Source organism: Monodelphis domestica, chromosome 2 (assembly GCF_027887165.1).
Source record: "Monodelphis domestica isolate mMonDom1 chromosome 2, mMonDom1.pri, whole genome shotgun sequence".
NCBI lineage: Eukaryota > Metazoa > Chordata > Mammalia > Didelphimorphia > Didelphidae > Monodelphis > Monodelphis domestica.
In genome coordinates, this window is record NC_077228.1 from 490,283,154 (window position 1) to 490,310,406 (window position 27,253).

At 37.8% G+C, this 27,253-nt stretch overlaps 1 protein-coding gene across 2 annotated transcripts in view; it reads right to left on the reverse strand.

Annotated features, from left to right (window-relative positions):
* SPAG17 (sperm associated antigen 17) overlaps positions 1–27,253 on the reverse strand; it is a 285,233-nt gene that overhangs the window by 413 nt on the left and 257,567 nt on the right. For both annotated transcript variants that reach the window (XM_056819265.1, XM_007485278.3), the window contains 5 exons: positions 23,325–23,467; positions 19,813–19,997; positions 12,970–13,030; positions 4,267–4,411; positions 1,300–1,412 (listed from right to left, as the gene is read on the reverse strand). In XM_056819265.1, the coding sequence (XP_056675243.1) occupies positions 1,300–1,412; positions 4,267–4,411; positions 12,970–13,030; positions 19,813–19,997; positions 23,325–23,467 (647 nt within the window). The remainder of the gene's footprint in view (positions 1–1,299; positions 1,413–4,266; positions 4,412–12,969; positions 13,031–19,812; positions 19,998–23,324; positions 23,468–27,253) is intronic.

Genomic DNA, 27,253 nt, shown 5'->3' on the forward strand with positions numbered 1-27,253 from the left:
AATGGTCGAAGTCTAGTGTATCAAATTGTCAGACTTTTTGTTAAAAGGTCTCTGCCACTTTTGGCACTGAGAATGGAAGAGGAAGTACCGAGAGAATATTTACTTGGTTTTGAAGGCAATGATATTTGATTTTAAAGGCTATATTGATTAAAATGTTTGTAAGATCTAAAACCTGAAAAAAAACTGCTGCCAAACTTTCTGAGAGCAAGTTAACAAATGAATTGAAGAACTTTAAACCTAATATGTACAAGTTTTTGGCACAGTTTCCACCCCTTTATTCTTTGGTTCCCTAACTAGCTACAGTGCATACAATTTAGGAATTTCTAGATATGTACACTTGACATATTTTTTTGTAGTCAAATGAATGAATGAAACTACTATTACTCACTTTGACATCCAGTATCACTTCAGTTTAGCAGACTTTATTGTTAGAGATTAACAAGTCCCTTAAAAGGAGATTTAAAGGTAACTCCAGTTTGTTTCGAATGAAATTCGAAATTTTCTTCCTAAACTCTGGGATAGATTTATGTTTATTTTTCATTAATGAAGAGTCATGAGAATTTGTAGAAAGCATTTGGCCTAATCTCATTTCCCTATGAGATATATAGAGGCATATTCTTTTCCCTTTATAAATGGTAATGTTCAACCCCAAAACAGAAAATTGCCATGTCCCTAGTCAGATCCTTGATTAAGCATTATTTGTACCGTAGAGCAGTATGGCAAGTAGAATATGATTTATTTCAACTCCACTAAATGGATCTTTGAAATGTAGTCTATGATGTTACTAGTTAGAATTTGAGAGCTGCTCATTAACTCAGTAAATGGTGCTGAACAGATCTAAGTTAAGTGAATTAGGATCTTATGATATTAATTTAAGCATTATAATAATTTTTATATATTACATCTGTTTATGTCAGATACATGGACTTTATATATTGTATTCATACTTGCCATCATGGATCTTAGGTGTCTGAATGTTTTAGTGTGGTAATAGTGTCATTCCATAACTGAGTGACCAAAGACAATAAACTGCACATTGCTGCTTTTTTGGGAGCAAAAGCAGCTCATTTCCACTCAAAAATATGGCACAAGATCATGGAGGTTACAAGAACAGCAAGTGATTCTATCATTGTCAAAGTTCATTAATATTTACAGGACCTCTTTAGTGCCTGACACATACACAGGCACTTGATACTAACTGGCTCTGATAAGTTCAAGTCTGGAACTTGGAACAGTTGATTATATATGCTGAATACTGAGCCCATAGGCACATTTCCTCTATATATTATTCCTACTTACATGTGATATTTTATGAGACTTGAGGACTGTGGAAACACGACGAACTGATGAATTTTCTTTCCCCGTGGGAAAACTTTCTGGTCTTGAGTCATAGGCGTTAGGTGTTAAAACTAGTAAGATACTTGTCAAGGATGTATCATGTCCGTGGCATCATCTCCAAATAACCTATCCAAATATCATTTGAACCCAAGTCCTGACTAAATCTAAAAATCTTTATATTCTACTAAACTCCCTGGGAAATGTCTGTAGTTGGAAATGAAAGGGGTTATAGAGAAGGTTCTCAAATCATCTATTAAAAGCTTGGTCCCAACTAACATGTAGTCAGTCTATGCCAGGAGCCATCAAAGACCACACTGTTTGACACGCTCCATGTGAAAACTGGGGACTGCAAAGCAGCCCCCAGGAAGGATGGAAACACCCACTGAACCACCCCTCCAAGTGACTTTGATTATTAATATCCCCTTATTATTGGAATTGCCATGATTATTACTCTTACTTAGCCCCAGGGAAAATAGATGAGAGCAACATGCTTACTGGGTTAATACAGATGTCCCACTTTGTCCCCCCAGAATATTACCAGTAGAGCCCACTTACAAAATTAAACCTAAGGATTCTCATATACCCACTAAGATAGGACCCTCTTTTCTAGGCATAAAAACTTCTGGCACATCTGTGCTCTAAATTCCCTAACCTATATCTGAGTCATGTTGATTCTACCCACTGATCCTGCCCTTAGCAACAATGTTTCATTGACTATCTCCGTAGGTTTTCTGTCTGTTGTTATGTTCCATGGAAACATGTATGTTGAGAATGAAACTGTGTGCCAAGTAGATGTATGGTCATGAGAGTATAAAATAAAGTCAGGCCTCAGCCAAGGTAGAGCAGTTTATCCTGTGAAACCTGTGCTGTGGGTTGAATGCGAAAGCTGTGTCCCATCCATCATTCTGCTGACACCATCTCACCTCCAAGACCCCATCCCCTGTGGGAGGCTGACCCATCCCACAGCAAGTCTATAATCTATACAAGGAATAGAATTAAGCAAAGAGAATGTGAAACTTCATTGCTTCAAGGGATAAGGTCAGCTATTGACCAAACTCTCAGATTATAGGACAAAAAAAAAAAAACTAGTCCTTTTGTCAAGAGAACCCCAAATTTGCTTTTGTGCTCAGCCATTTTTGTCATAGTAGAAGATCCTGAACCCTTTAGATCTCAACAGTTGACCTTGTCTTTTTTTTTTTAACATTATAAAGATCTAGGCTATCCTTCAACTTCCCTGCAGAAATCCTCTCAAGAACTTTACACACATATATATGAATGGGTATAAAAGTAAGATATGTATATGTGTTTTTATATGTATGTGCATATATATTGTTACATATGCTGATATATATATGATGGTATATATCATACCATCTTAATATATTTAAGAATATACTTATGCTACACATACTAATATATGCTATATATACTTTTATTACAAATACTAATATATATTTCTATAGTATATATTCTATGCTATATTAATATATTTGTATTTTATATATAACTATAAATATATACTTATGCTACATATACTAATATATGCTATATGTTTATACATAATTATATTATAAATACTAATATATACTATATATTTGTTATGTAGTTTATATCTGATGCTATATTAATTTATAAATATACATTTATGCTAAATATACATTTATGTTACATATACTATTTGTATATATATACTTATATTACAAATACTAATATATACTATATATTTATTATATAGCATGTATTCTATGCTATATTCATGTAATATATAACTAAATATATACTTATGCTACAGATACTAATATGTAATGTATATGCATATATATTTATATTACAAATATTAATATATATTCTAGGCTATATTAATATATCATATATGACTATATATGTCTACACGTATACTACAATTACTAATATATGCTATATGTTTATATATACTTATATTATAAATCCTGATATATACTTATATAGTATATATTGTGTTATATTAATTTATAACTATATAAATATATATTTATGCTACATATATTAATATATGCTATATGTGTATATATATACTTGTGGTACAAATACTAATATATACTATATAATTTATAATTTGTATCTCTCTATATATTATATCTACATATATACTTTTTCTGCATATATGAATACTACATCTATTTCTAAAAATAAACAATATACAACACACATACATGTACATATAAACATGTGTTTACACACACAATAATACAGGCACCCCTATATGCCAAACACAAAATATGCTTTGGGGATTCTTTTTTCCTCTCCATAGTCTGCTGGTTCTTGATAAAAGGCTATATCTGACCTGGTGTGTACATTACAAAATCATAGAATAGAAAAAGATTTTGGATATCAGATTATCTAACTCTCCCTCCTTCCCAACACACACACACACTCACTCTTAAATCCTATCTACTACATTCCAACTGAAGGTTATTCAGACTCTCTTTGTAGACTCTGCTCGAAAGGCAAACCATTTCATTGTTGGATCAGCGCAGTTGTTGGGAAGTTGTTTTTTTCTTTATGTTGAATCATGACCAGAGCACAAAATTTGAATTCAGAGGATTTAAGTTCAAATAGATTCAGATTTGGACACCAACTTTGTGACTACTTTGGGGGGGCCTCAGTTTCCTAATCTGTAAAATGAGGAGGTTGCATTAGATGGTCCCAGTTAGCTCTAAAGCTGACCTTGGTCTTAAGCCTTCATTTCTGGGCTTTAGATTAAGGTAGTGGGTGATGCTTATTAACTCAGACTTGATGGAATATTTCTACTGGTTTCAACTTTTTTTCTTGATGGAATCTTAGGGGACTCCAGTGGCAAATGAATGCCTTTTGCAACTGAAACAGTGATCCATCTTGGCTGAAGCTTCTCATTGGCCTTCTGTAGCCAAATGAAACTGTAAAGGATATTTGCTTCCACTGGTAGGAGTAGAATTTCATGTTCAGTTACAATCTCAATATTATATGAAATGGTTCCGATTCCCTTACTGGCATTCTCTCCAACAGCCATGGCAAAGATCTCCACCTGCAGGTCCACCTGCAGTCCTGATGCTACCTACAAGACAGCATAATGTTAACAACATCATGTTAAAAGGACTGAGAGGATAGGATTAAATTTGCCCTATAAGACTGGATATTTCTCTAACAGAGGAGATATCCTCATCTCCACCAATGGGATAGCTTTTGTTCAACACATGACAATAAAAATAAAAGGGTTTTATTTAAACTTAAATTAAGTATCTCGTATGTTCCTAACAACAGGAATAATTTCAGTAATGACAATAGGATGCATTCCAAAATCACAGGAAACAGATGATCTTAATTAACAAATTCTCAAAGGCTATCTACCAGAAGGTGAAATTCCTAAATGCTTTACAATAACTAACCCTACAGAAAGAGTGGTCATTTTTACTTCTCCTTACAAAAAATGAAAAGACTGCTAAGTATCATAGTTGTTTGTTTGTTTTTTAATGTCTGTATACATTAGAGAATTTTATATTGTACAGTAAATAGAGAACCAGCCTCAAAGTCAAGAAGACCTAGGTTTAAGACCTGAATATGACACAAATTAGTTTTGTGATCCTGGACAATTCATTTAATCTCATTTAAATTATTTAATCCCCAGGAAACTCTCCAATACTATAAGTTGCAGATTAGTTGGAAATTTGCAGTGGGGAAAAGAATGTCCTTGTCAATTCTCTATATCATTTGAATCACTGATCCAGAAAAACAAACAAACAAACAAACAAACAAACACACAAACAAAACCTCCCCTGCCCCTTCCAAATTGGTATTCACATAACATTAAGAAAAGGGCAAAGTATTTAGCATGCTAGAAGAGGGCCCTTAACCCTCTGGAAAAGATATAAGACATGGGATGTGAACTTTTAGATTACTCCACCCTACTTAGTCTAACAAAAACAGGAATGTCTACACCCATACTTAAGGATTAAGTATTTAGGAGGATGGCCTATGACAGGCATGTGCTAGCAAATGACAAATCAGAAACAACTGGAAGACCCCTGGGCTGTCCTAAGTCAAGCTTAAGCTACCATTGGTACATGTGAGATACAGGAAAGTGATATAAAAACTGTCTATATATTTCGCGTCACTTCCTCTCTCCAACCTCTTTGGCGGCGGAGAGGTGGCTGGTGGCAGCGTGCTGAGCCTTTCGGCATCTTGGTGTGGTGGAAGCTATTGTCCAGGTTAGCAGTGAGTTTTCCTTGATACCATACTGGAGGAAGCCTAGTAACCTAGTTCAGGTGAGGCGTCTTCTCTGAGCTCTCTCAGAGTTTAGGCTGATTTTTCATCCTTTACTTTCCAAACACTATTCTCTGATCAACGAATTACTAGGTATGAAATAACCTTGTTAAATAGTGAAAACATTACCTTGAAACGCTGTACAACCCTTAACCCTGCCACCGTGCTTCCAGATTTACCAACTTCAGGAGAACCATTACACAGTTGTGAAACACTAGTGTCCATGGCAAAAAAAGACTCGAGAGAATCTCTTGGACACTCCCTTAGACAATCCAGATCTAGTCTTATTTACTGATGGTTCCTCTTTTATGAGGGATGGCATACGCTACACTGGAGCTGTTGTAGTCACAGAATTTGCCACGGAGTGGTCAGCTTCACTGCCCTCTAATATTAGTGCTCAAGGGGCAGAACTCATGGCTCTGAAGCAAGCTTGTATAATTGCCAAGGATAAAAAGGCAACAATTTATATGGATTCTAGATATGCTTTTGGCATTTGTCACTCAGTCAGGATGCTATGGCTCCAGAGAGGATTTTTAACCTCAGCTGGAAAATCTATAGTTAATGCAGAAATTATTAATGAAATTCTTTCTGCTCTCAAGCTGCCCGAAGCCCTAGCTGTAGTTCATTGCTCTGCCCATACAGGTGGCACTGACCTTGTCTCTAGGGAAATGATTGAGCAGATGCTGCTACAAAGCTAGCAGCCATAGAAGGGCCTGAATTAATTTTAACATTAACAACCACTGATGACTTAAATTTATCACTTTCCTATAATGAAAAGGAAGTGGAAAAATGGAAGCAAAAATTCAAAGCAAAATAGATTAATGAAGTATGGGTATCATCTGAAGGAAAATCTCTGCTCCCTAGAAGTTTCTATCACCAAATTTGCCAATCTATTCATAAAAATGGTCACTTTGGTACCCAGGGCATTGTGGACTCTGTTAAGAGCATATGGATAGCCCCTGGTATAACTACTATAGCCTCTAAAGTGTGTTGGGCCTGTTGTACCTGCCAAGCATATAACCAATACACCTTTCATGGCAAAGCCTTTGGTGGGCATCCTCTGGCTTACACACCTCTTGAGTACCTACATATAGATTTCATAACGATGCCAAAGGCCGGACATTATGAATTCTGTCTAGTCATAGTAGATCAACTGACCAGATGGCTGGAAGCATTTCCTGCGACCCGAGCCACAGGGGCTTTTGTTGCTAAGGTGCTTTTAAAAGAAATTATCCCTCACTTTGTCCTGCCAGAAAGGTCAAAAGACATCAAAGTAACCCATTAATAAATAAAATAAATTCAGGATTTGAATCCAGGGTTTCTGACTATGTTTTCTATTCCCCCCCCCCCCCATACTGCCCTGACTCCTGGAATGAATGGATTGTAGTCTACAATTTTAGAGACAGTACTCACACAACTGACATGTGTATAGATCCATCAAAGTAATTAAAGAAAATTAATTCAGATTGCAGAAAGGTCTTAGTATTTGTAAGGAAAGTAATCAGTAAATGGGTCAAGAATATAATCTTGGATTCCTAATCAAGAACTGGATTACTAGACATCCTTTTGTCATATCCACATTAATTTCAAAAAGAATTTCTTTAAGGGCATAGTCAAGATGGCAAAGTAGAAGGAAGCAATACAGCTGAGTTGCCACAAATGATTCTAATTAACAGACCTAGGAAATATATCAGTTGGGATCCTGATGGAGAAATCCTGAAAAAGGGCAGTGAGTCCATTGTCCAACCCAGGTTGTCAAAGGGAGATTGAAAGGTCTGAAGACACTGGGAACTGGGTCTAGGCAAGAGTACTACAATGTCCAGAGAGACGTTGCACAACAAAACAAAGCAGGTCTCAGATTCCTACTGAGATACCCCCAAATCTACACCAGGACACTGAAAATGGGACATGTGCCACTCCAAAATCCCAGGTCATAAATCCAGATCAGAGTGAGAAGGCTTAGAATAGTCTTAGAACCAGAGGGCAAAGTGCAAATGTAATCTACTATTCACCTCCTGAAAGAAATCCCAAAATGAAAACTCCCAGGAATATCATAGTTAAAATTCAGAGCTTTTTTGGTCAAAGAGAAAATATTGCAAACAACCTGAAAGAAAGAATTCAGGTATTAAAGAGCTATAGTCAGGATCACAGACAAGTTGGAAGATGCCAAATGGAAAGCAATGGAGAACTTTGATTACAGTAAAGAATAGCTTACCAAGCAAAAATGAATATAATATTATAGGGAGGAAATGGATCTTTAATGAAATAGAGTTCTTCCAAACATTCCTGATGAAAAGACCAGACCTGCAAAGAAACTTTAGTTTCTTTGGAGTGAGAAGAAGAATAAAAAGGTAAACATGAATGAAGAATGATGAAGGACTAAAAAGGAATAAACTGCGCACATTCAAACATGGGGGGGGGGTGTGATATATGTTTCTTCTGAATGGTATCATCATGAAGTTCATAGAGGAAGTCCAATTAGACAAGGCCTGGAAATGGTTCTATCATGGTTTGGTGATCTTAAGAAAAGAATTCAAAGAGAGGGACAAGAAATGCAATATGAGGTGGTTAAAGAAGGGAAAGAAAGGAAGGTTAAGGAAACATCTCATGAGAGTGTACAAATAGATATCTGTACAAACAAGGCAGGAGGAAGTGTTGAGGAAAGGGCTACCACTTGATGCTCTCTCTCATCTGAACTGGTCAAAAGTTGGAAGAATACACACAGAAACAGAGTTGGGTATATAAATAAATTTAACTCTAAAGTGTAATAGAGAAAGGGGAGAAGTGGGGAGGGATGATTAAAAGAGGGATTAGTCCTAAGCAAAACAAAGTCTAAGGATATACAGAAATGTTTGTAGCTTTTTTTTTAGATGATAAAAAATGGAATCTATAAGGGTATTCATAAGTCGGGGAATGAATAAATAAATTATTGTATATAAATGTGATCAGCAAAATGAGCAACCAGAATTACAGAGGACTGATAATATTCTACTTACCTTCTAATAGAGAGGTGAAAGATTCAAAATGCAGAATGAGACAAATTTTTTGGACATGCCTAATGTGGAAATTTGTTTCCAATGACCATAAACTACATATTTGCATTAGGCTTTGTTTTTCTTTGAGGAAGTTGAAAAGGGTTTGGAAAGACAGTGAAAAGATAGATCTTGGCTGATTAAAATGAATAAAAACAAAAAAGCAAAAAGAAACCCCAATAAAATAACTTTAAAAATATTAAGTATTCTTTTATGATAGTATTATACTGGCCATTGAGTAGGTATACTTTGAGTAATATTGCCCTAACCAGTCATAGTCATGTTATTTATATAAAATATGCAAATTTCAACCTAATATAGCAGGATCCCATGGCAAAATCCTTTGCCTCAATTTCTCAGATGCCCATCAGTTCATCAATGCCAATATGAACTAGTATTTGAGCTCTAGCCTATTTAACGTCAACTATAGTACTGCTCCTCTAGAACCAACTTCTTTCATGACCCTGTTTCATCTGATGGGTTTGTATAGAAACAACCCATTATTTTGGTTGACAGGGCAGGGTATCCCTAGATTCCTATAGGAAAAAAAAATAAAAATAGAGATAGTCTCAGACCTCCCTCCAGTGCTTGACATTCTGGCACTGATGTATAAGCAATGAAAAAACATACTGAGGACAAAATAATGTAGTGATATTGACCACAGAAATAAATATACTATCATTTACAACATAAACTCTACTGATGAAGTGTAAATTTATTTTGTGCTGATAAAGGAAAGAATCCTTTAAAGTCTTCCTCCAACACTTCATTGCAGAGAATAGGTACCCCTGAGTTATTAAAAGATTTGCTGGAAGAGCTCCTATCAAGTTAGGAAGGCTTCAAGAATGTGCTGGATACTGTCCTGCATGTTTGTGGTTGGAGCCTGGATAAATGAAGCAAAGTCCATCTTCAAATAATCTACAGGTCATGAAGTGTTTCACCCAAAGCAGCCACAGACACTCTACTAAATCACAGAGGGGGCTATGATTTTCTGAGAAGGAACAGCCAAACTAATGATGTTATCTAGCCTACTGAAAGAGGAAGCATTACCAAATTCTCCACTACTCTTGCTGAGCCAGCTCAAATCTAATTTTTCTTTTACCTGGAAGATGAATCCCATAAAACATTGATGCAATTTTATTTGAGAAAAAGAGAGTTAGAAACCATCAAGCACAAGCACACAGATGACTATGAGACATGACTAGGGCAGTATAAAAATACAAATTGTCAAAATCACTCTTCTATGAAAGTTGACTACTTAGCACTAATTCTAAAAAATTTAAACACCATTCTTCCTGAAAGAGAAACATCAAGGAACTATCTCCCCTGAGCCCAGTAGGGTTTACCTTGACACAAAGCTGCACAGATGTTTCATATACTAGTAAAAAAAAGAAAAGAAGAAAGAAAAAAATCTTTTGGTTATTCTCCTCTACCTACCAGAGAAGTAGCCTTTTGATCATTTTTGTTCAGGAAGAAAATAAGAAGTCCCCTAAGATCCAGATGAGGAGATAACCAGGAAAGATAGAAAGGTCAGAGTTGGGCCAAGAGGCTAATTTTCTATTGGTTGACCAGGAAAGAAAAAAAAATCAATAGAAAGACTCTAGATGACCATCCAAAGTGATACCTACAGCTTGCTCTCAAATCAAGTTATATTCTCCTAATCATTTGCCTCCTCACATCCTGATTATTCTCTGCCCTTCTCCTTCATCACAGAGGTATAAACAATATCTTATCATCCACATTCACAGTTCTTCCAAGGAAGGCATCAGTTCTTTAAATTGAATGATGATTGAAGCTCTACTAAGACCTCAAAAAATGGAGATGGAATAATCAAAGTGATGAATAAAGGAAGACCTTTGCCAGATGAGGGTCCACTATAGGTAGAAAATTTCTAGTCGGGAAGTCTGCAAATATAGAAGTTGTAATAGTCTTGGGGAGACATGATTATAGACTGGCCAAAGGCTATGATAACAAAAATGGAAAAGAAGGGAGATCACAGAGGCTGACACTGGAAGCAGCAGCATATTCCTTTCCATTCCCCTTCCTCTTCTAAGAAGCTACTCCAGATAATGTACACAAACTGGGCCAACTATTTGAGTGAAACATGCAAGGAAGAAAGGCAAAATTCCAGCACATGAGTTGCTTTCTGAAATTCAAATTCACTTTGGAAGAGTGATGAGGCGAAGAGATAGAACAGATGGATAAATTAAGCCTGGTTTGAGTAAGGGCAATTAGGAAGTGGACTGAGACACCTGGATGAACTGTGTGAGGAAGCTGGCGCTGTGGGTCCTTGGGATGGAATAAAAGGTTTCTATAGCTTGGCAGCATTTTGGCTCCCAGATCCACTGCTGGCTAGGATGCCACTGCAAACTGTCCTTCGTCTAGTGCTCAGAAGGTGGCAGAATCTCAAAATCTTTTGGCGAGAAAAGCCAAATAGAAAGAAATGAAGAACTAAGAGGAAGAAGGACCAGCAACAGAATGAGCCAATCTATAGGAGTGAGTGATGGGAAGAAGCAAATACCGACCTTTCAAAGAAGTCCCTCTTGGGGCAAGATTCAGAGCCTTCACAGATCTCTAGGGGAGGAGGGAGTCTAGACAGGACTGGGTGAGGCACTGCTTATCTCTCAAGTAAGGGACAGTTGCTTTGCTGTTGCTGTTGGTGGTAATGAGTGCCTGCATGCACAACCATTGTTTTGTAAAAGAATTTTTTTTTTGCCTGTGTGTGAAGCCAGCAGAGGGCTTTAGAACTGGTTTGTAAGTCAGGCTGCCTAGATGTGAGCAGTCCACATCAGGGTGAAATCTTGGAGCTCCAAACTACTTGTAGGTTTCTTATTCTTCAGAAGCTTGAAGGGACATCGAAACCAACCCTGAGAAATGGGAGAGAATCACTTGTGCTGTGGTGCTCCAGATGGAGGGCAAAGACTAGGCAAGGCAGTATGGAAAGATTAAGTCAAAGGAGATATAGACTCTAAATGATCACCCTGGTGCAATTATCAATAATATGGAAATAGGTCTTGATCAATGACACAAGTAAAACCCAGGGGAATTGTGCATCGGCTATGGGGGAGGGAAAGAACATGAATCATGTAACCATAGACAAATATTCTAAATTAACTAATTAAATAAATATTTTCATTAAAAAAAGAAAGAATAGGTCAGTATGGATTGTATGGGAATTAATCAGAAAAGAAAGAGATTTTAAGAAATGTTCATATGATTTTATAAGTTCCAGAACCAAAAAAAAAAAGAAAAAGAAAAAGAAAGAAAAAAGAAAGAAGAAAACCAATGAGATCTTTTTTTTTTTTAAACAATGTCTGTGAAAACATGTATTCAGCTACTCTGTTTCTAGGAAAGCAATATTTGCCTCTTGGGTAAGTCAAGTAAACAGGAAGGTCCCAAAGAATGAAAAAATTGGCGAAATTCTTTATTGAGGCTTTGAGCAAATTCATCGAGTCCTCGCATTTAATCAGAACAGTAGCTTGATTTATACAGTCTGGAAGTCTAGAGGGCATGTTCTTGCTGTAGTCAAATAAAAGTTCATTCTTCTATTTACGAGACTGGAATGAAGTTCAAAGACTCCATTGGGAATAATTAGTACCTTGTCCTATTTATTGAGCAGTCACCGAATGCACCTTCAGTTAATGTAAACTTTAAATTGTTAAGGGATTTGATCATTTCAATTAGGAAACTCTTTAAAAGAATATCTTTTAAAAAGACAGCATCCCTTGATAATGTCCACTGACTCCTGTCTCTAACTTAGAATTTTAAACAAGTTTCTGAAGTAAAGGGGAATTGTGTGGAAATTATCATGATCATATAAAAATTGAGTACTAACAGTAGGATTTGAACTCATGTCTTCCTGAATCAAGGTCCAACACTCTAGTCACTATTTGAGTGACCTCTCTTAGAAAAATAACAATTGGTGCCCTGCAACTGATGAAAGCCTCTTTTTTTATCTGCTTCTTGGCTTCCCTGACTTCCTTCAAGCCTCAACGAAAGCCTACCTTCTGCAAAAAGACTCTCCTCCTTAACCTTAGTGCCTTCCCTCCAATACTATTCCCCATTTATCCTGTCTATATCATGCACATACATAATTATTTGCACATTTCTTCCCCTCTCCCCATTGGATTGTAAGCTCTTTGAAGGCAGGTGTTCTGTTTTTGTTTTCTTTGTACCCATAGCACTTAGCGATGGCTGTTTCATTATAGGGTCAGAGTACTGGCAAATAGCATGTGTTTAATAAATGCTGATCTGATTAACTGATGGAAACTCGACTCATGGCTGTGGACTATCACGCACAGAAGCATCTGCAACAACTTACTGGTCCTGGGGTATAAGTCACTTTCAGTCCAGTGCTGGGTGGGGGCTGCTTCACCTGAAATCTGATACAAAAATATCCAGTTACAAATGAACAATAATAACAATCCACCTATATCAAGATCTACCAAAACACTCTCTCCTAAGCTGCCTTGTTTCACTGAATAATAATCTTGGGAGGCAGATGAGTATTATTATCTCCATCTCACAGGTGAAGAAACTGAGGCTCAGACTAAGACTAGAAAGTAACAAGGTCAGCAAATGTCAGGTCCTTGATTCCAAGTACGCTCCTTTCTTCTAGCATCTATAAGAGGTAGAATTCCCAATGGCAACCCACAACACAATGATAAATTGAACATATATAGGATGGGAGAGGATAATAATTCATAAGAATAAGTCTTTCGCAGGTAGGCTTCTGTTTATATTAGTTCTCTGTCCCAAAATTTTCAGTAGTGTTCTGTTAATACATTGGCCAAGTTGTTACTCTTTTTAAGCGCTACTTTGTTATCTTTTTCTGTGTCTTCATGCCATCAATCTCTCATGCCTAGCATGCTTTCTCCCTCCTTATCCCCTAGAATTTTCTCCTTCCTCATTCCTAAAATTCTTTCCTTCCTCACCCCTAGAATTCTCTCCCTCCCCACCCCTAGAATGTTCTGCCTCCTCATTCTTAGAATTCTCTCCCTCCTCACTCCTAGAATTCTCTCCCTCCCCACCCCAGAATTCTCTCCCTCCTCAGCCCTAGAATTCTCTCCCTCCTCAGCCCTAAAATTCTCTCCTTCCTCAGCCCTAGAATTCTCTCCCTCCTCAACCCTAGAATTCTCTCCCTCCCCAACCCTAGAATTCTCTCCCTCCCCACCTCTAGAATTCTCTCCCTCCTCACTCCTAGAATTCTCTCCTTCCTCACCCCTAGAATTCTCTCCCTCCCCACCCCTAGAATTCTCTCCCTCCTTAACCCTAGAATTCTCTCCTTCCTCAGCCCTAGAATTCTCTCCCTCCTCAACCCTAGAATTCTCTCCCTCCCCAACCCTAGAATTCTCTCCCTCCCCACCTCTAGAATTCTCTCCCTCCTCACTCCTAGAATTCTCTCCTTCCTCACCCCTAGAATTCTCTCCCTCCCCACCCCTAGAATTCTCTCCCTCCTTAACCCTAGAATTCTCTCCCCTCCCCACCCCTAGAATTCTCTCCCTCCTCAGCCCTAGAATTCTCTCCCTCCTCAACCCTAGAATTCTCTCCCTCCCCAACCCTAGAATTCTCTCCCTCCCCACCTCTAGAATTCTCTCCCTCCTCACTCCTAGAATTCTCTCCTTCCTCACCCCTAGAATTCTCTCCCTCCCCACCCCTAGAATTCTCTCCCTCCTTAACCCTAGAATTCTCTCCTTCCTCAGCCCTAGAATTCTCTCCCTCCTCAACCCTAGAATTCTCTCCCTCCTCAACCCTAGAATTCTCTCCCTCCCCACCTCTAGAATTCTCTCCCTCCTCACTCCTAGAATTCTCTCCTTCCTCACCCCTAGAATTCTCTCCCTCCCCACCCCTAGAATTCTCTCCCTCCTTAACCCTAGAATTCTCTCCCCTCCCCACCCCTAGAATTCTCTCCCTCCTCAGCCCTAGAATTCTCTCCCTCCTCAACCCTAGAATTCTCTCCCTCCCCAACCCTAGAATTCTCTCCCTCCCCACCTCTAGAATTCTCTCCCTCCTCACTCCTAGAATTCTCTCCTTCCTCACCCCTAGAATTCTCTCCCTCCCCACCCCTAGAATTCTCTCCCTCCTTAACCCTAGAATTCTCTCCCCTCCCCACCCCTAGAATTCTCTCCCTCCTCAACCCTAGAATTCTCTCCCTCCTCAACCCTAGAATTCTCTCCCTCCTCAACCCTAGAATTCTCTCCCTCCCCAACCCTAGAATTCTCTCCCTCCTCACTCCTAGAATTCTCTCCCTCCCCACCCCTAGAATGTTCTACCTCCTCCTTCTTAGAATTCACTCCCTCCTCACTTCTTGAATTCTCTCCATCCTCAACCCTAGAATTCTCTTCCTCCTCACCCCTAGAATGTTCTATCTCTTCATCCCCTAGAATCCTCTCCTCTTTACCTCCTAGAAAGCTTTCCCTCCTCCCCCCCTGCATGCTCTCTCCTTCCTCACTCCTATAATTTTCTCCCTCCTCACCCCCTAGAATTCTCTCACCCCTCTGATGCTTTCCCTCTTCCTCTCTAGCATATTCTCTCCCTCCTCACCCTCTGGAGTGATGTCTCCTTCCTCATCCCCTAGATTCTCTGACTTTCTTCAGGACTTGGCTCCCATCCTACCTTTTTCAGAGACCTTTTCCTATTCTCCTACCTTTTTTCTTCCCCACTAGACTGAAGGGCCCTTGAGGGCAGGGACTGTTACTTGTCTTTCTCTGAATACCCAGCACAATGCCCAGAACTTAATAGGTACTTAATAAATGCTTGATGACTAGCTACCACTGAGATGACCTTCCTTCTATTTGGTTTATTATCTAATTATTTACCTATCATTTATTTCATTAGAGTTTAAACTTTTAAAAGCTATTATGATTATTTTTATTATGATTATTTGTAGTTAGGTGGCAGAGTAGATAGAGTGCTAAGCCTGGAATCAGGAAGATCTGAGTTCAAATATGATTTTAGATAGTCACTAGCTGTGTGATCCTGGGCAAGTCATTTAACCTTTATCTATATTTAACCTACATTATCTACATTACATTAACTTACATATCCTACACAATCTACATACTTTTAAATCATAATTGATGTACATTTTTTTCCCTCCTAGACTAGAAATTCCATGAGAGCAGGACCACATCTTAGCCTAACTTCATCTTTATCTCAGGAATAAGCACAGTAGTCTATATACAGTAAGCCCTTAATATGTTAAAATTCCTTCAGGATTTGAGTGTAGCTTATCTTTGCATGCGTATTTCTCATGCTTTCCCCTGACAAACTATCTTCTCCACAAACCAGCTTACTTGCACTTACAATTCTTCAGGGTTGAATTCTTATCTCACTGTCTTTCCCACCTCGGATGCTTTCCCTCCTCAACACTGAATCTTGGAATCCCCAAGGCTCAGCTCAGGGATCATGTCTTTTTTTTTTAATTTTTTTTTCTTTCATGTGAACTTTTTTAATTGAAAACTTTTATTTAATTACATTATTTAATTGATTTTATTATTTAATATTATTAATAAAATTAGTTGATTTTGTTAATTAATGACAATTAATAAAATTAATTAAATAAAATTTTGGTCCTGTGATTCATGTTCTTTCCCTCCCTTCCTCCCCCCTCCCCCATAGCCAATGAGCAATTCCACTGGGTTTTACATGTGTCATTGAGGTATGATATCTAACTAAGGTGATGGCATATGGAAAGAAGGCATGGATGTGAGATATTATGGAGGTAATCCATAATCCATAATATGGAGGTAATCAACAAGAACTGGGTGATAGATGACAGGCAGAGAGTAAGAGAATGAAGAGTTTGTGAATTTGGGGAAATGCCAGGATGGCAGTGCCTTCCACAAAAACAGGGAAGTTAGATGGAGGGTTCTATTTAGAGGGAAAGAAAATGGTTTTGACTTTGGACACGATGAGTTTGAGATGCCTGTTATGGGATATTCAGATGTTGTTGTCTAGCTGGTCATTGGAGAGGTGGTAGAGGGATGAGGTCTGGATATGTGGATTGTGGAGTGATTTACATGAGGATAATGGATGAGCTCATGGGAACTACTGAAATCACCAAGAGAGAATTTTTTGTCTTGGACTCTTCCCCCATATCTACACAGTGTTTTCTACATTTTGAGGGCCAGAGATTTTGACAGTTGTAAAGAGCTTCCAAAGAGGACCCTTCCTCTACTAATGCAGATCAGAAGCCCGGGGGCACCTACAGGTTAAGCAACATGCTCAGGATCCCTTAGCCAACAGATGTCAGAGGCAAGACTTGATCCCAAGCCTCCCTGATTCCAAGATCTGTCCTTTATTCATTATGCCACGGCGCCTCTCATGCAATGAGCATATTGCACTGTACAAAATTAACTCTTCAACTCTTCAACTGAACTAGTTTAGAGAAAATACAGCTTTAGAGCCAAAGAACCCAGGTACAAATCCTACCTCTACCACCTAGGTGACCATTGGGAAGTCCCTTTACTGTCTTGGACATCAGTTCCTCACCTATAAAAGGAGAGGGGTTAGCCTTCTCGGAGGTCCCTTCCAGTACTAAATCTTTGATTTTATGATCCTCTGAACAGAATTTGCAGTAGGTGTTCCAGGTCATCAGAATAACTAATAGTTAGGAAAAATATTTGGGGGCAGATTGCCCAACCTTCCTTCAGACAGTTCTTAATGTAAGCTCATAAAGTCAACTAGTATTAGAAATGAGTGTAACATAAGTCTTAGTTCCACTTATTAGCTGTTTTTCAGAGCCAGGGCAAAGTTCCTTTTTGGACCGGAGTGCACATTTCAGCATGGTGCATGGGCATGGATGTTGGTCTTCCTGAATTCCAGATCATTAGGCTAAAGAATGAAGGCTCTCTTGGAAATCAGTGGTGCGTGGGATCCCAGAATTCACTGGCTGGCTGAGGGTTTACACATTTGAAGAGATGGGAAGCATACAGAACTTGGGGAAACTTTGGAAACCTCCATGCTAATAAAGACTGTGAGCCAGCCTCTTTCCCCTCCTGTGGTTTGTGGGTTCTGCATGATGGTTAAAGACCTTGAGTCTGTTGAAGTGCCAAAGAAAGCATACCTCCACCCTGACCTCTCCAACCAATTAAATTCAGGACTGGCTCTGAAATGGCCACATTTATTGAATTGCCAAGTGAAGTCTATGAAACTGAAGCTCTGGGTTAAGAAAGACAGAATCTGAAGGTATAGATTTTATTTATTTGAGACTGTCCTCCCTACCTTCACTCACTTTGCCCAATGAATGCAAAAGATAGCATTGATGGTATTTATGGTTAGGATTGGTTAGGAGCAGACAAAGAAGGCTGAGATTTTACTCCAATAAACCATGATAGTACTGGTCATGGTAGCCCAAGCCTGTAATCCTCACTATTAGTGAGGAGGAGCCTGGTGGATTACATGAGTAAATTGACTGGATGTCTCTGAACTGAACTTGCAGTAGTTCCATAGCATCAGAGTAGCAAATAGTTGGGAGAAGTATTTGGGGGTAGATTACCCAACCTTCCTTCAGACAGTTCTTAATGTAAGCTCGTAAAGCCATCCATATAGCCTACTTAAGGAGAGTTTAACTGGCCCATGTCAGAAAAATAGAGGAGTTTAAAGCTTCCATAGTGATTTGGGAATTGGGGATTGGGAATTGGGATTGGCTTTGTGACTTGCTACTATATTTCTAGCTGGGGTGAAATGAGGGATAGATGGAATAAAGGAAAGATGGAAGGGAGGAAGGAAAGAACAAGGAGGAAGGAAGGGAATGTGAAAGAGAAGGAAGGAGGAAGGTCATAAAGTTTGGGGACACCTGGGAAATTTAGCTACTATCAAAAAGAGGCAGTGTGGTATAGTGAAAAAAAAAACCAACACATGCTAAATTGGGCACTGGGAAGCCTGGGTTCTATCCTCAACTCTGCCACCAGTCATTTGGGTGACCCTGGACAAGTCACTTAACTTTTGAGCCCCTTGGTTTATTATCTATAAAATAAAGGCATCATATATTAGATGATTCCTCAGATCCCTTCCTGCGGTCCCCAAATCGATTATTATTGCTGCTGATTTTCCAGTTGCCTTAAAATTATAAGAATTTATTTTAAAGTAGAAATGAGACACATGATTTTTTTTTCCCACCTCCAGATTTATTTCCCCCCATGTGTATGGCTCTTGAAGGCTACCAAGACCCACTTTGTGAGAAAGTAGAAAGATATAGAAAGAAAATGGAAATATAGCCCCAGAGAGATAAGCATATTCTGAGAATCCTTCAAATAGCAGCTCTCTTTTCTTATGATTGGCACTAGGAGAACAAATCATCTTAACTGGCAAGAGCCTCAGCAGGCACTCTTGCCTCCCAGAATGCCAGAGGGTTCTGCAGGGTATCAGACTTTTCTAATGCTCAAAGTCACCTAAACACCTTTCCCCCCTCTTTTTACACAGCTCTCCTTAATGTTCAGTGTTTCAAGCCAAGCTGAACTTGACATTCTATCTCCTCTCACTACACAGCTGCATAAGACATTCCTCTTAACTACAGTGTATTCCTTCCTCCTCAATGAAGTGGTGAGAAATTGAGTTACTTGCCCAGGATCACCCAATGAGTAAGTGTAGAACGCTGGACTCATGCTTCAGCTTTCCTGATTCCAAGTTTAGTGTTTTGTCTACTCCACACCAGGTTGCCCCAGGAAAAAGGAGAATTGCCTTAGTCTATGAACTTTGGCTGGCTGTGTGACCCTGGACAAGTTACTTAACCCTGTTTGCCTCCATTTCTTCAGTTATAAAATGAGCTAGAGAAGGAAATGGTAAGTCATTGGATCTTGGTCAATAAAATCCTAAATGGAATCACAGAGTCGGACATTCCTATACAACAACATGAGCTTTGAACACCTCTTCATTATTGTACTCTTAGAATTCACCCCCAAATTAGGCTACTTGGCTTTAAAAAAGAAGCAAGGACAAGCCTATGGGACCCAAAGTGAAGAGATGTATTGAATAAGTATCTAAGTGATTGATAGAAAAAACTTAAATGCTTTGTCCTTCTTTACTGCTAAACATGGTACAGTGACCAGGAGACCTTGGTGTGACAATAATTACTTTAACAACAATTACCATTGTAATCATACAAATGACCTATGATAGTGATGGGTATTTTTACTACTGAATGAGTAGTAGGTAGCCTTGCCTGCAGAAATCCACACCAACGTTTCTTAGCTTCACTGTGGCTGCATAGGTTTGGCCCTCCTTCAGGACTCCAAAGTTCACCTCTGGTGGAAGAAGATGGAAGCCATAAGGGGGAGGTTTCACACTGTTCAAGGCTGCAGCCGCCACTGAGGATGTGTTTACTCGCCCCCCGACAGAATCTTCTACCTGTACATAAGGGATGAATATTGCAGAATGGTTTGTAGACATAGGTTTAAAAATTAAAAATGAAATAAATGAAATTCCCATCTCCAAAGAGGGGGGAAAACTAGAGTTGATAGTTGTAATAATATGTTTCAATTTAATAGATTCAATAAGCATTAGTCATTAATCATTAATCAAGTCAGATCCTGGACCCAAAGTTCCAATCTTTGAGAAATTTAGGATTATCTAGAGATAACTCTCATTTTCAAGGTGAAAAAACTCAGGTTGGGAAACATTAAGGATTTGTCCTGGATCATATAGTTGGTAAGCATCTGAGACAAGTTTTGAACTCAGGTTTTCCTAACTCCAAATCTAGACAGACTCAGTTGTTCATATCTATAGGTGATATTGTGCTGGTTGCATCAAGCTCTGGAATATTGTAAAGATCCTTGGAAGAGATGTGTCATCAGTCAAAAAGATGGTCTGATTGAAAGTAAAAGAACTATTAAATTAATAAATAAGACTAGAAGCTGGTACTTTGAAAAAACAAATAAAATAGACAAAGTACTGGTCAATCTAATTTAAAAAAGGAAAGAAGAAAACCAAATTAACAGATTCAAAGATGAAAAGATGGTCTGGACCATCCACAGAAGAAAGACCAAATTAATGAAGAACATCCATTGTAACATTGTGACATATATTTGGGGGGAAAATTTGGGTGGAGTTTATCCATAAGTATATTTGAAACAGACAGTATAGATGGACTAGCAGGCTAATTTGCAACAGGAAATTACAAAGATCCTCTAATTATTCCCCATTGGTTTCTATGGAATCTAAACTCCTTGAGACGAGATCTCCCTGTCTTTCTCAAGCTGGAAGTGCAGCAGCTACTCATAAGCCAAATCCCACATCTGATGGCATGAGAACTTTGCCCTGCTCTATCTGTGTTTTGGGCCAGCTTTCTCTTCAGTCCTCCACTCTTTGTTCTTGGAAGCTCACCATATTGAGGATGGACCTAGATACCCAACAGGTTCAGAACTTCTGAACTCAAGTATTTCACCAACTTCAGCTTCCCCAGTTACAGGGATTGAATGTGTGTGCCAGAAAACATGTGCTGGTCACATGGTAAGGATGAGAGATGGCAGGTGGATGGCTAAGGTATTCTACTGTCACTATCAAGAGAAATCAGGGAAGGTCTCCAGCCCACTAAGTAAATTTATTGGTAGATAGCAAAAAGTTGTAAATGGACAGGTTGTAATCTGAGTCATTTATTTGAGTATTTCTCAGTTTTTTGGTAATTATATTTATACACATCTTGAATGAGTCTTGGTAGAATGGCACCACATACTTTATGTACTTTTTCATGATTATGAGTGGAATTTTCCTTTCCATTATCTCCTCCTGAGCTTTGCTGTTGCTATATAGAAATGCTGTTGAACTGGAATGAATGGCTTATCTTCCAAACCCAAGGCAAGAGGAAGGAGCCAGCAAAACAGTAAGACAAAAAGGAAGACCAGGGCAAAGGGATGTTTTGTGCCATTCTATTTTGATAAAATTAAAGCATTTAGTTTTTTTTCTGCCTCTGCCAATGATCAAAAAGGACTAGTTAGGAAATCTGTTGTTTTTCCATTTTGTACATAGAGAGCAATTTAGCAATAATGGGGCTTTAGGAATGTTGAATGCTAATATGAGATGTGGAATTGCTTCTGGGAGAATCCAGAGTTAATTATGTATCAAAATCTCTGTATACGATCTTCAAAGAGTATCTGATTGATATCATCGTCCCATATTTCTGTTAATAGGACCTGGCCATGAGTTAATTGAGGTGACGCTAAAAGGTCTTTGTTGGAGATATACAATCTTTTTTCACACTTAATATTTATCCTCCCTCCTCCTCAAGATGACTTTGTATTTATTTTGCATATGCTCTTAATGTATTTATATGTGTATATATTGTCACACTCAATAGGTTGTAAATTCCTTCAGAACAAGGCCTGATTTAATTTCATCTTTGCATCACCAATACCAGAGCACATTGCCTGTAACATATGATTTAACAAATGTTTGTTGATTAATTGGTAGAGAGATAGCTGAGCAAAGTCTCATCTCTTTAGTGGGGCAGTATATATTTTTAATTTAAAAAATATTTTCCCATGTTTACATATTTCATTTTCTTTTCCTCCCCTCTCCCAGATTCAATAAACACTTTCACTGGGTTATATAAATGTTATCACTTATGCCTGTTTCCATATTATTCACTTCAGTATTTTTTTAAAGAAAAAAATATTCCTGCTCTTAAGGATTTTACAGTCTAATGGATGGAAGCTGGAGGTTGGAGAGGATGGAATAATGGGGGTATACTTGATACAAGAGTATTTTGTTCTTTGGAACTAAGACCAAGCACAACAACCCATGCAAAGTACAATGGAAACTTGGAGGTGAACCCCCAGCATTTAGCACAGTGTCTGGCACATAATAGGTGCTCAATTTGTATATCTATTGGATTGGATTGGACCTCTTGAGTGAAGTAGTGTTGTGTGTAGTGTGAGAATTAAAATTAATATATAATAACTCAAGTATTATATTTATAAATTTTATTAAAAGGGAGTTAACTAATTCAAGCCATGATCTTGAGAGAGAAGAGAAGACAGAAAAAGAGGAAGAGAGGGAAGAGACAGCAAACTATATACGAAAGTGTTGGAGAGAGGAGAGGAATTCTGGGAAATACTGAAGGACTTCTGGGGGATGAAGTCCAAGGGTTCAAAATTCTAATTAATACAGTAGGAACAAGAATGAAGTCTATCTGTTGACATCACAGCTCCTAGAGTCAAAAGCATAATCATGATTCCAGGCTATAACTCTTCATAAACCATCAGTTGTCAATAATTATAAATTACTCTGCTAATTGGACAATGAAATTGAGTGATAGTGTGCCTAGAACAAAGAGTGAGGTCACAGCTACCAGACTCAAAAATCAGGAGCATGAACCCATTCTTCCAATATTCCAACCAATATGCATGTTTCAGTTCATCTTTCTAGCTCCAGTACCAAGCATGGTACCTTGCAATGAGCTCTTAACAAAGGCATTTTGGGCTAGACTGGATTGAAGCTTTCTGCTCATAGAATTGTCATATAGTTAGTTAGCGATTCTCCTTATTCCTGGGACACCTCAAAAGACTTACCATGAGCAAGCTACTTGGGCTATGGAACTGATGGAGAATACATTTTATTCCATACAGCCTACGGCTGCTGCTAGAACCCAGTAATGGCAATGCTTAAAAAACTCCATGTAACTTGTCATCTATGGAGCTGCTGTTGCTGTTTCTTATATCCAAGAAAAACTTGTTTTACCTTTTTAAGGGGTAGAGACTTCTTTGGCTTAGAACTTTTTAAGTAGTTAGGTAGTTTTACTTTCTCCTTCCTGGGCTGTCCAGCAGCATTTTGCAGCAATGACTGGGTTGGAATTTTCACAGGCAGCCATGATGATTCAGAGTCTATTGGAAAGAAGGTGTTTTAATTACACTGGATTGATGCTTCCAGCCAAGGTCTTTATTTATTGCTTGTTGGTAGAACAAAGAAAAATTCAGTCAAAAGAAATACAGATACCATGTATAAGGGAGGAGTTTAATCAGCATTATCCACTAATCAACAAACATTTATTAATTCCTTTCTTAGGGTGAAGCTTTTCTTGGGGGTTTCGCTTTGCTGAGTGCTGCAAAGCATGTGAAGAAATGTAAGGCAGTCAGTTGAGTTGGAACAATGTGAAAAGTTAAAAAAATTGAATAAATAAAAGAAAACCATGTGTTATAATGGCAGAGAGGTTCCCCAGACAACAAGATGTATTTAAAGGAATAGGGAAGAGTGTTCCATAATAGAAAAGGATGTTCTGAGGGAGTTCTGAGTCCCAAAGACTGAGAAATTCAAGAAGACATGTCATATGGATGAGGGAACCTAGAAATATAATATCTTGAATAATGGAGAATCTATGGCTAATTTTCTAAATTAGCTATTGATTTAATCTACCTGTTATAAAGATATGTAACATCTATATAACAATATATTATTATTTTTCTTCACCTACCCTTTTCTCTTTGAATATAATTTATTTAATCAAGGAATGAAATTATATATGTAATAAATAATATATAATAATAACAATAAAATAGATAATCTAAAATAGCTAAAAATTAGCTAATTTTCCTTTCTTAGCATATTTAGTTATTCTTACAGATTAAAAGAAGCATTAAACCACGAGATTTATCTTTCAAATTCATAAAACATTTTACCTGACCCATCTGTAAAAAAGTTTCTCATAAAACCTGACCAATGAAAACACATCTTTATTTATTTATTTTTGGTTTAATATCTTTTATTCCAAATACCTCAGATGGCATTATCATCACTTCCAATGTCCACACCAAGATACCGAAGGCACAAAAATTGTAAGCCATTTAGTAACTGCCAGTCAATTTACAAAACCAAGAACAAGAGTTAGAAGTAATAATCCAATGTCATAAATTTCTAGAGATTATTCCCTAACTAAAAATGAATGCATAGAAAATAGTAAAAAAGCCTTTAACTGGGGCTTTGCTTTAAAAATGTCAACAAAACAATAGCTTATTTCTCTACATTTTTTAAATCAATTGCACCATAGTAAAAGAAAGGATACAAAATGGAGTATGTATCTCTTGAAAAAGCATTCTTCCCATCTAACACTGTCTTCAAGAATACCATAAATGTATGTGCATATTATTTCATGAATATTTTTATAAATAAAAGAAAGCAGGTGTATGGGTATGCTCTCTTTGTAACTATGTTTTTATTAACATTTTTTTTTGTTACCATTTCCATGCCTTTGGTTATCTTTCCTTTTCTTATATAATTTGAGACAGTTTCCCAAAATTATCTTTCTTTTTTTCTCATTACATGTTTTTATTTTTATTTGAACATTTTTATTTAATTAATTAATTTAGAATATTCTTCCATGGTTACATGATTCATGTTCTTTTTCTGCCCCCCCCCCCAGCCAATGAACAATTCCACTGGGTTTTACTGGGTTTTATATATGTCTTTGATCCTGACCTATTTCCATATTATTAATATTTGCAATAGAATGATCATTTAAAGTCAACATCCCGAATCGTATCCCCATCAATCCATGTTATCAACCATATGTTTTTCTTCTGCATTTCTACTCCCACAGTTCTTTCTCTGGATGTGGATAGTATTCTTTCTTATAGAAAATACATCTTTAAAAAATTGACTCTGAGTCCAAAATCCCTCATAGACTCATAAACATCCCTCATTGAAGTACTACAACATGTTGGTCTTAAAAAGCAGTTTTAAGAGTTTGATCTTCTCATAAAGTGACTTTATGCTTAACCTGTGGTCTGACTGTCATCTAAACCACTCTATCCCACTTTGGCAGTGACTCAGCTTTCAATAGTATAGTTGTAGTCGACAATGATCTTGGGCATTTATTCAGTTCTGGTTCTGGGATGTAGCCTATCTGTTAGATCCAAGAGCCTGATTTGGTTCTAGAGCTGTTCACGGACTGACTCAGAAGACTTTCTTGGGTTAGCCTTGGAATTAAAATCACTCCTCTGGAAAAATATCTTGGAACTGATTTTCCCATGGTTAGTTTCCCATGGTTCCTCCTGACTGGGAGTAGATGAGGGACCCAGGTGTCCCTTAGACAGAGGTATATTTAAGCTTGGGTTGTGTGTACTTGCCTACTGGACCCATGTGCCTATAACTTCATACTGAGGTTCAGCCTATGTTGGAGTCTCAACAGGAACTGAAATTGCATATGGAGACAATTTCCCTCAATATTTATCTCCCTGTATTTGTTTCCTCAAGAGGTCCAGGTAGTGAATTCTGTCAGCAGAATTAACAGGACTTGGCAAATATGATGCTACAGAAGAGAAGGGTTTCTGTCCTTTACTAGTTTTTATTAAAACAAGGGAAGAGAACTTACTATTTATCTAGTTTCAAAAGATTCCACATTTAAAGAACCATGTTAAGTGAGGAAATCCTACCTTTTCTCTCTCTGCATGTAATGTGTTTAATCAAGGGATGAAAGTAATATTTCAAGATTATTTTAAATATTAAAAAAAATATAATGACCAGCTACCACTAACTGATAATTTAAAATGGCAAAAAAGTAAATTAAAAAATAGATAACCAGTTTGCTAATTCATACAAACAAAACATGTTTTTCCTTCAAACACATAAGTAATGGGGTAAAAACAGTCTTTTGACTTGAATCAGTTGGATGCAATTGTATACATTTTGTCTTACTCTAAGAGGTGAGGATATTTATGTCAAAGAGAGTATGATTGCATACTGTTAGTTTAAGAAGTTAAACATGAAGTTCTAATTTGCTACAAATCAACAAATGGTACATATCAACATGGTTTTGTGGGTTCATGAATACAGTCTTATCTTTTATAGTATTAGGTCATTCTTTCTATCTAAACTTAATGATCATCTCTATCACTATTACTGTGTGAATTTTAGATTTACTCCACCCTGCTTCATCTAAAAAAACAGGAATGTCTACACCCCTACTTAAGGATTAAGTATTGAGAAGGATGACCTATGACAGACATGTGCTAGCAAATGACAAATCAGAAACAACTGAGAGACTCCTGGGCTGTCCTAAGTCAAGCTTAAGCTACCATTGGTACATGTGAGATGCAGGAAAGTGATGTAAAAACGGTCTATATATTTGGCGTCACTTCCTCTCTCCGGCCTCTTTTTGCAGAGAGGTGGTTCTGGTGGCAGTGTGCTGAGCATCTTGGCATCTTGGCATGGCAGAAGCTATCGTCTGGGTTTGGTGGTGAGAGTCCTTGATACACTACTGGGGAAGCTTAGTAATCTAGTTCAGGTGAGGCGTCTTCTCTGAGCTCTCTTAGAGTTTAGGCTGATTCTTTTCTCCTTTACCTTCCAAAACATTATCCTCTTAGGAAAGCCTCTAATCTTCTGAAAAGACCTTGTGGCAGAGGTCTTTGAACTCCCCTGGCACAGGCCAGGCGGAAGAAATCCTATACCCTTTCCCTCTCTCTTCTCCTTAATTTCTTCCCTCTATATTAATTAAACCACCATAAAATTTTCAAACTGATGTGGGTATTTTATTTGGGATTCCTTCCCTGGTGACTAATTAAATTTAGATTGTCACAACCCTAAAATTTCCCCTACAACTGTCCTATTATGAATGATGTGTATATCTTGACTGGGCAGCTAGGTAGCACAATGGATAGAGAGCCAGATATGGAGTT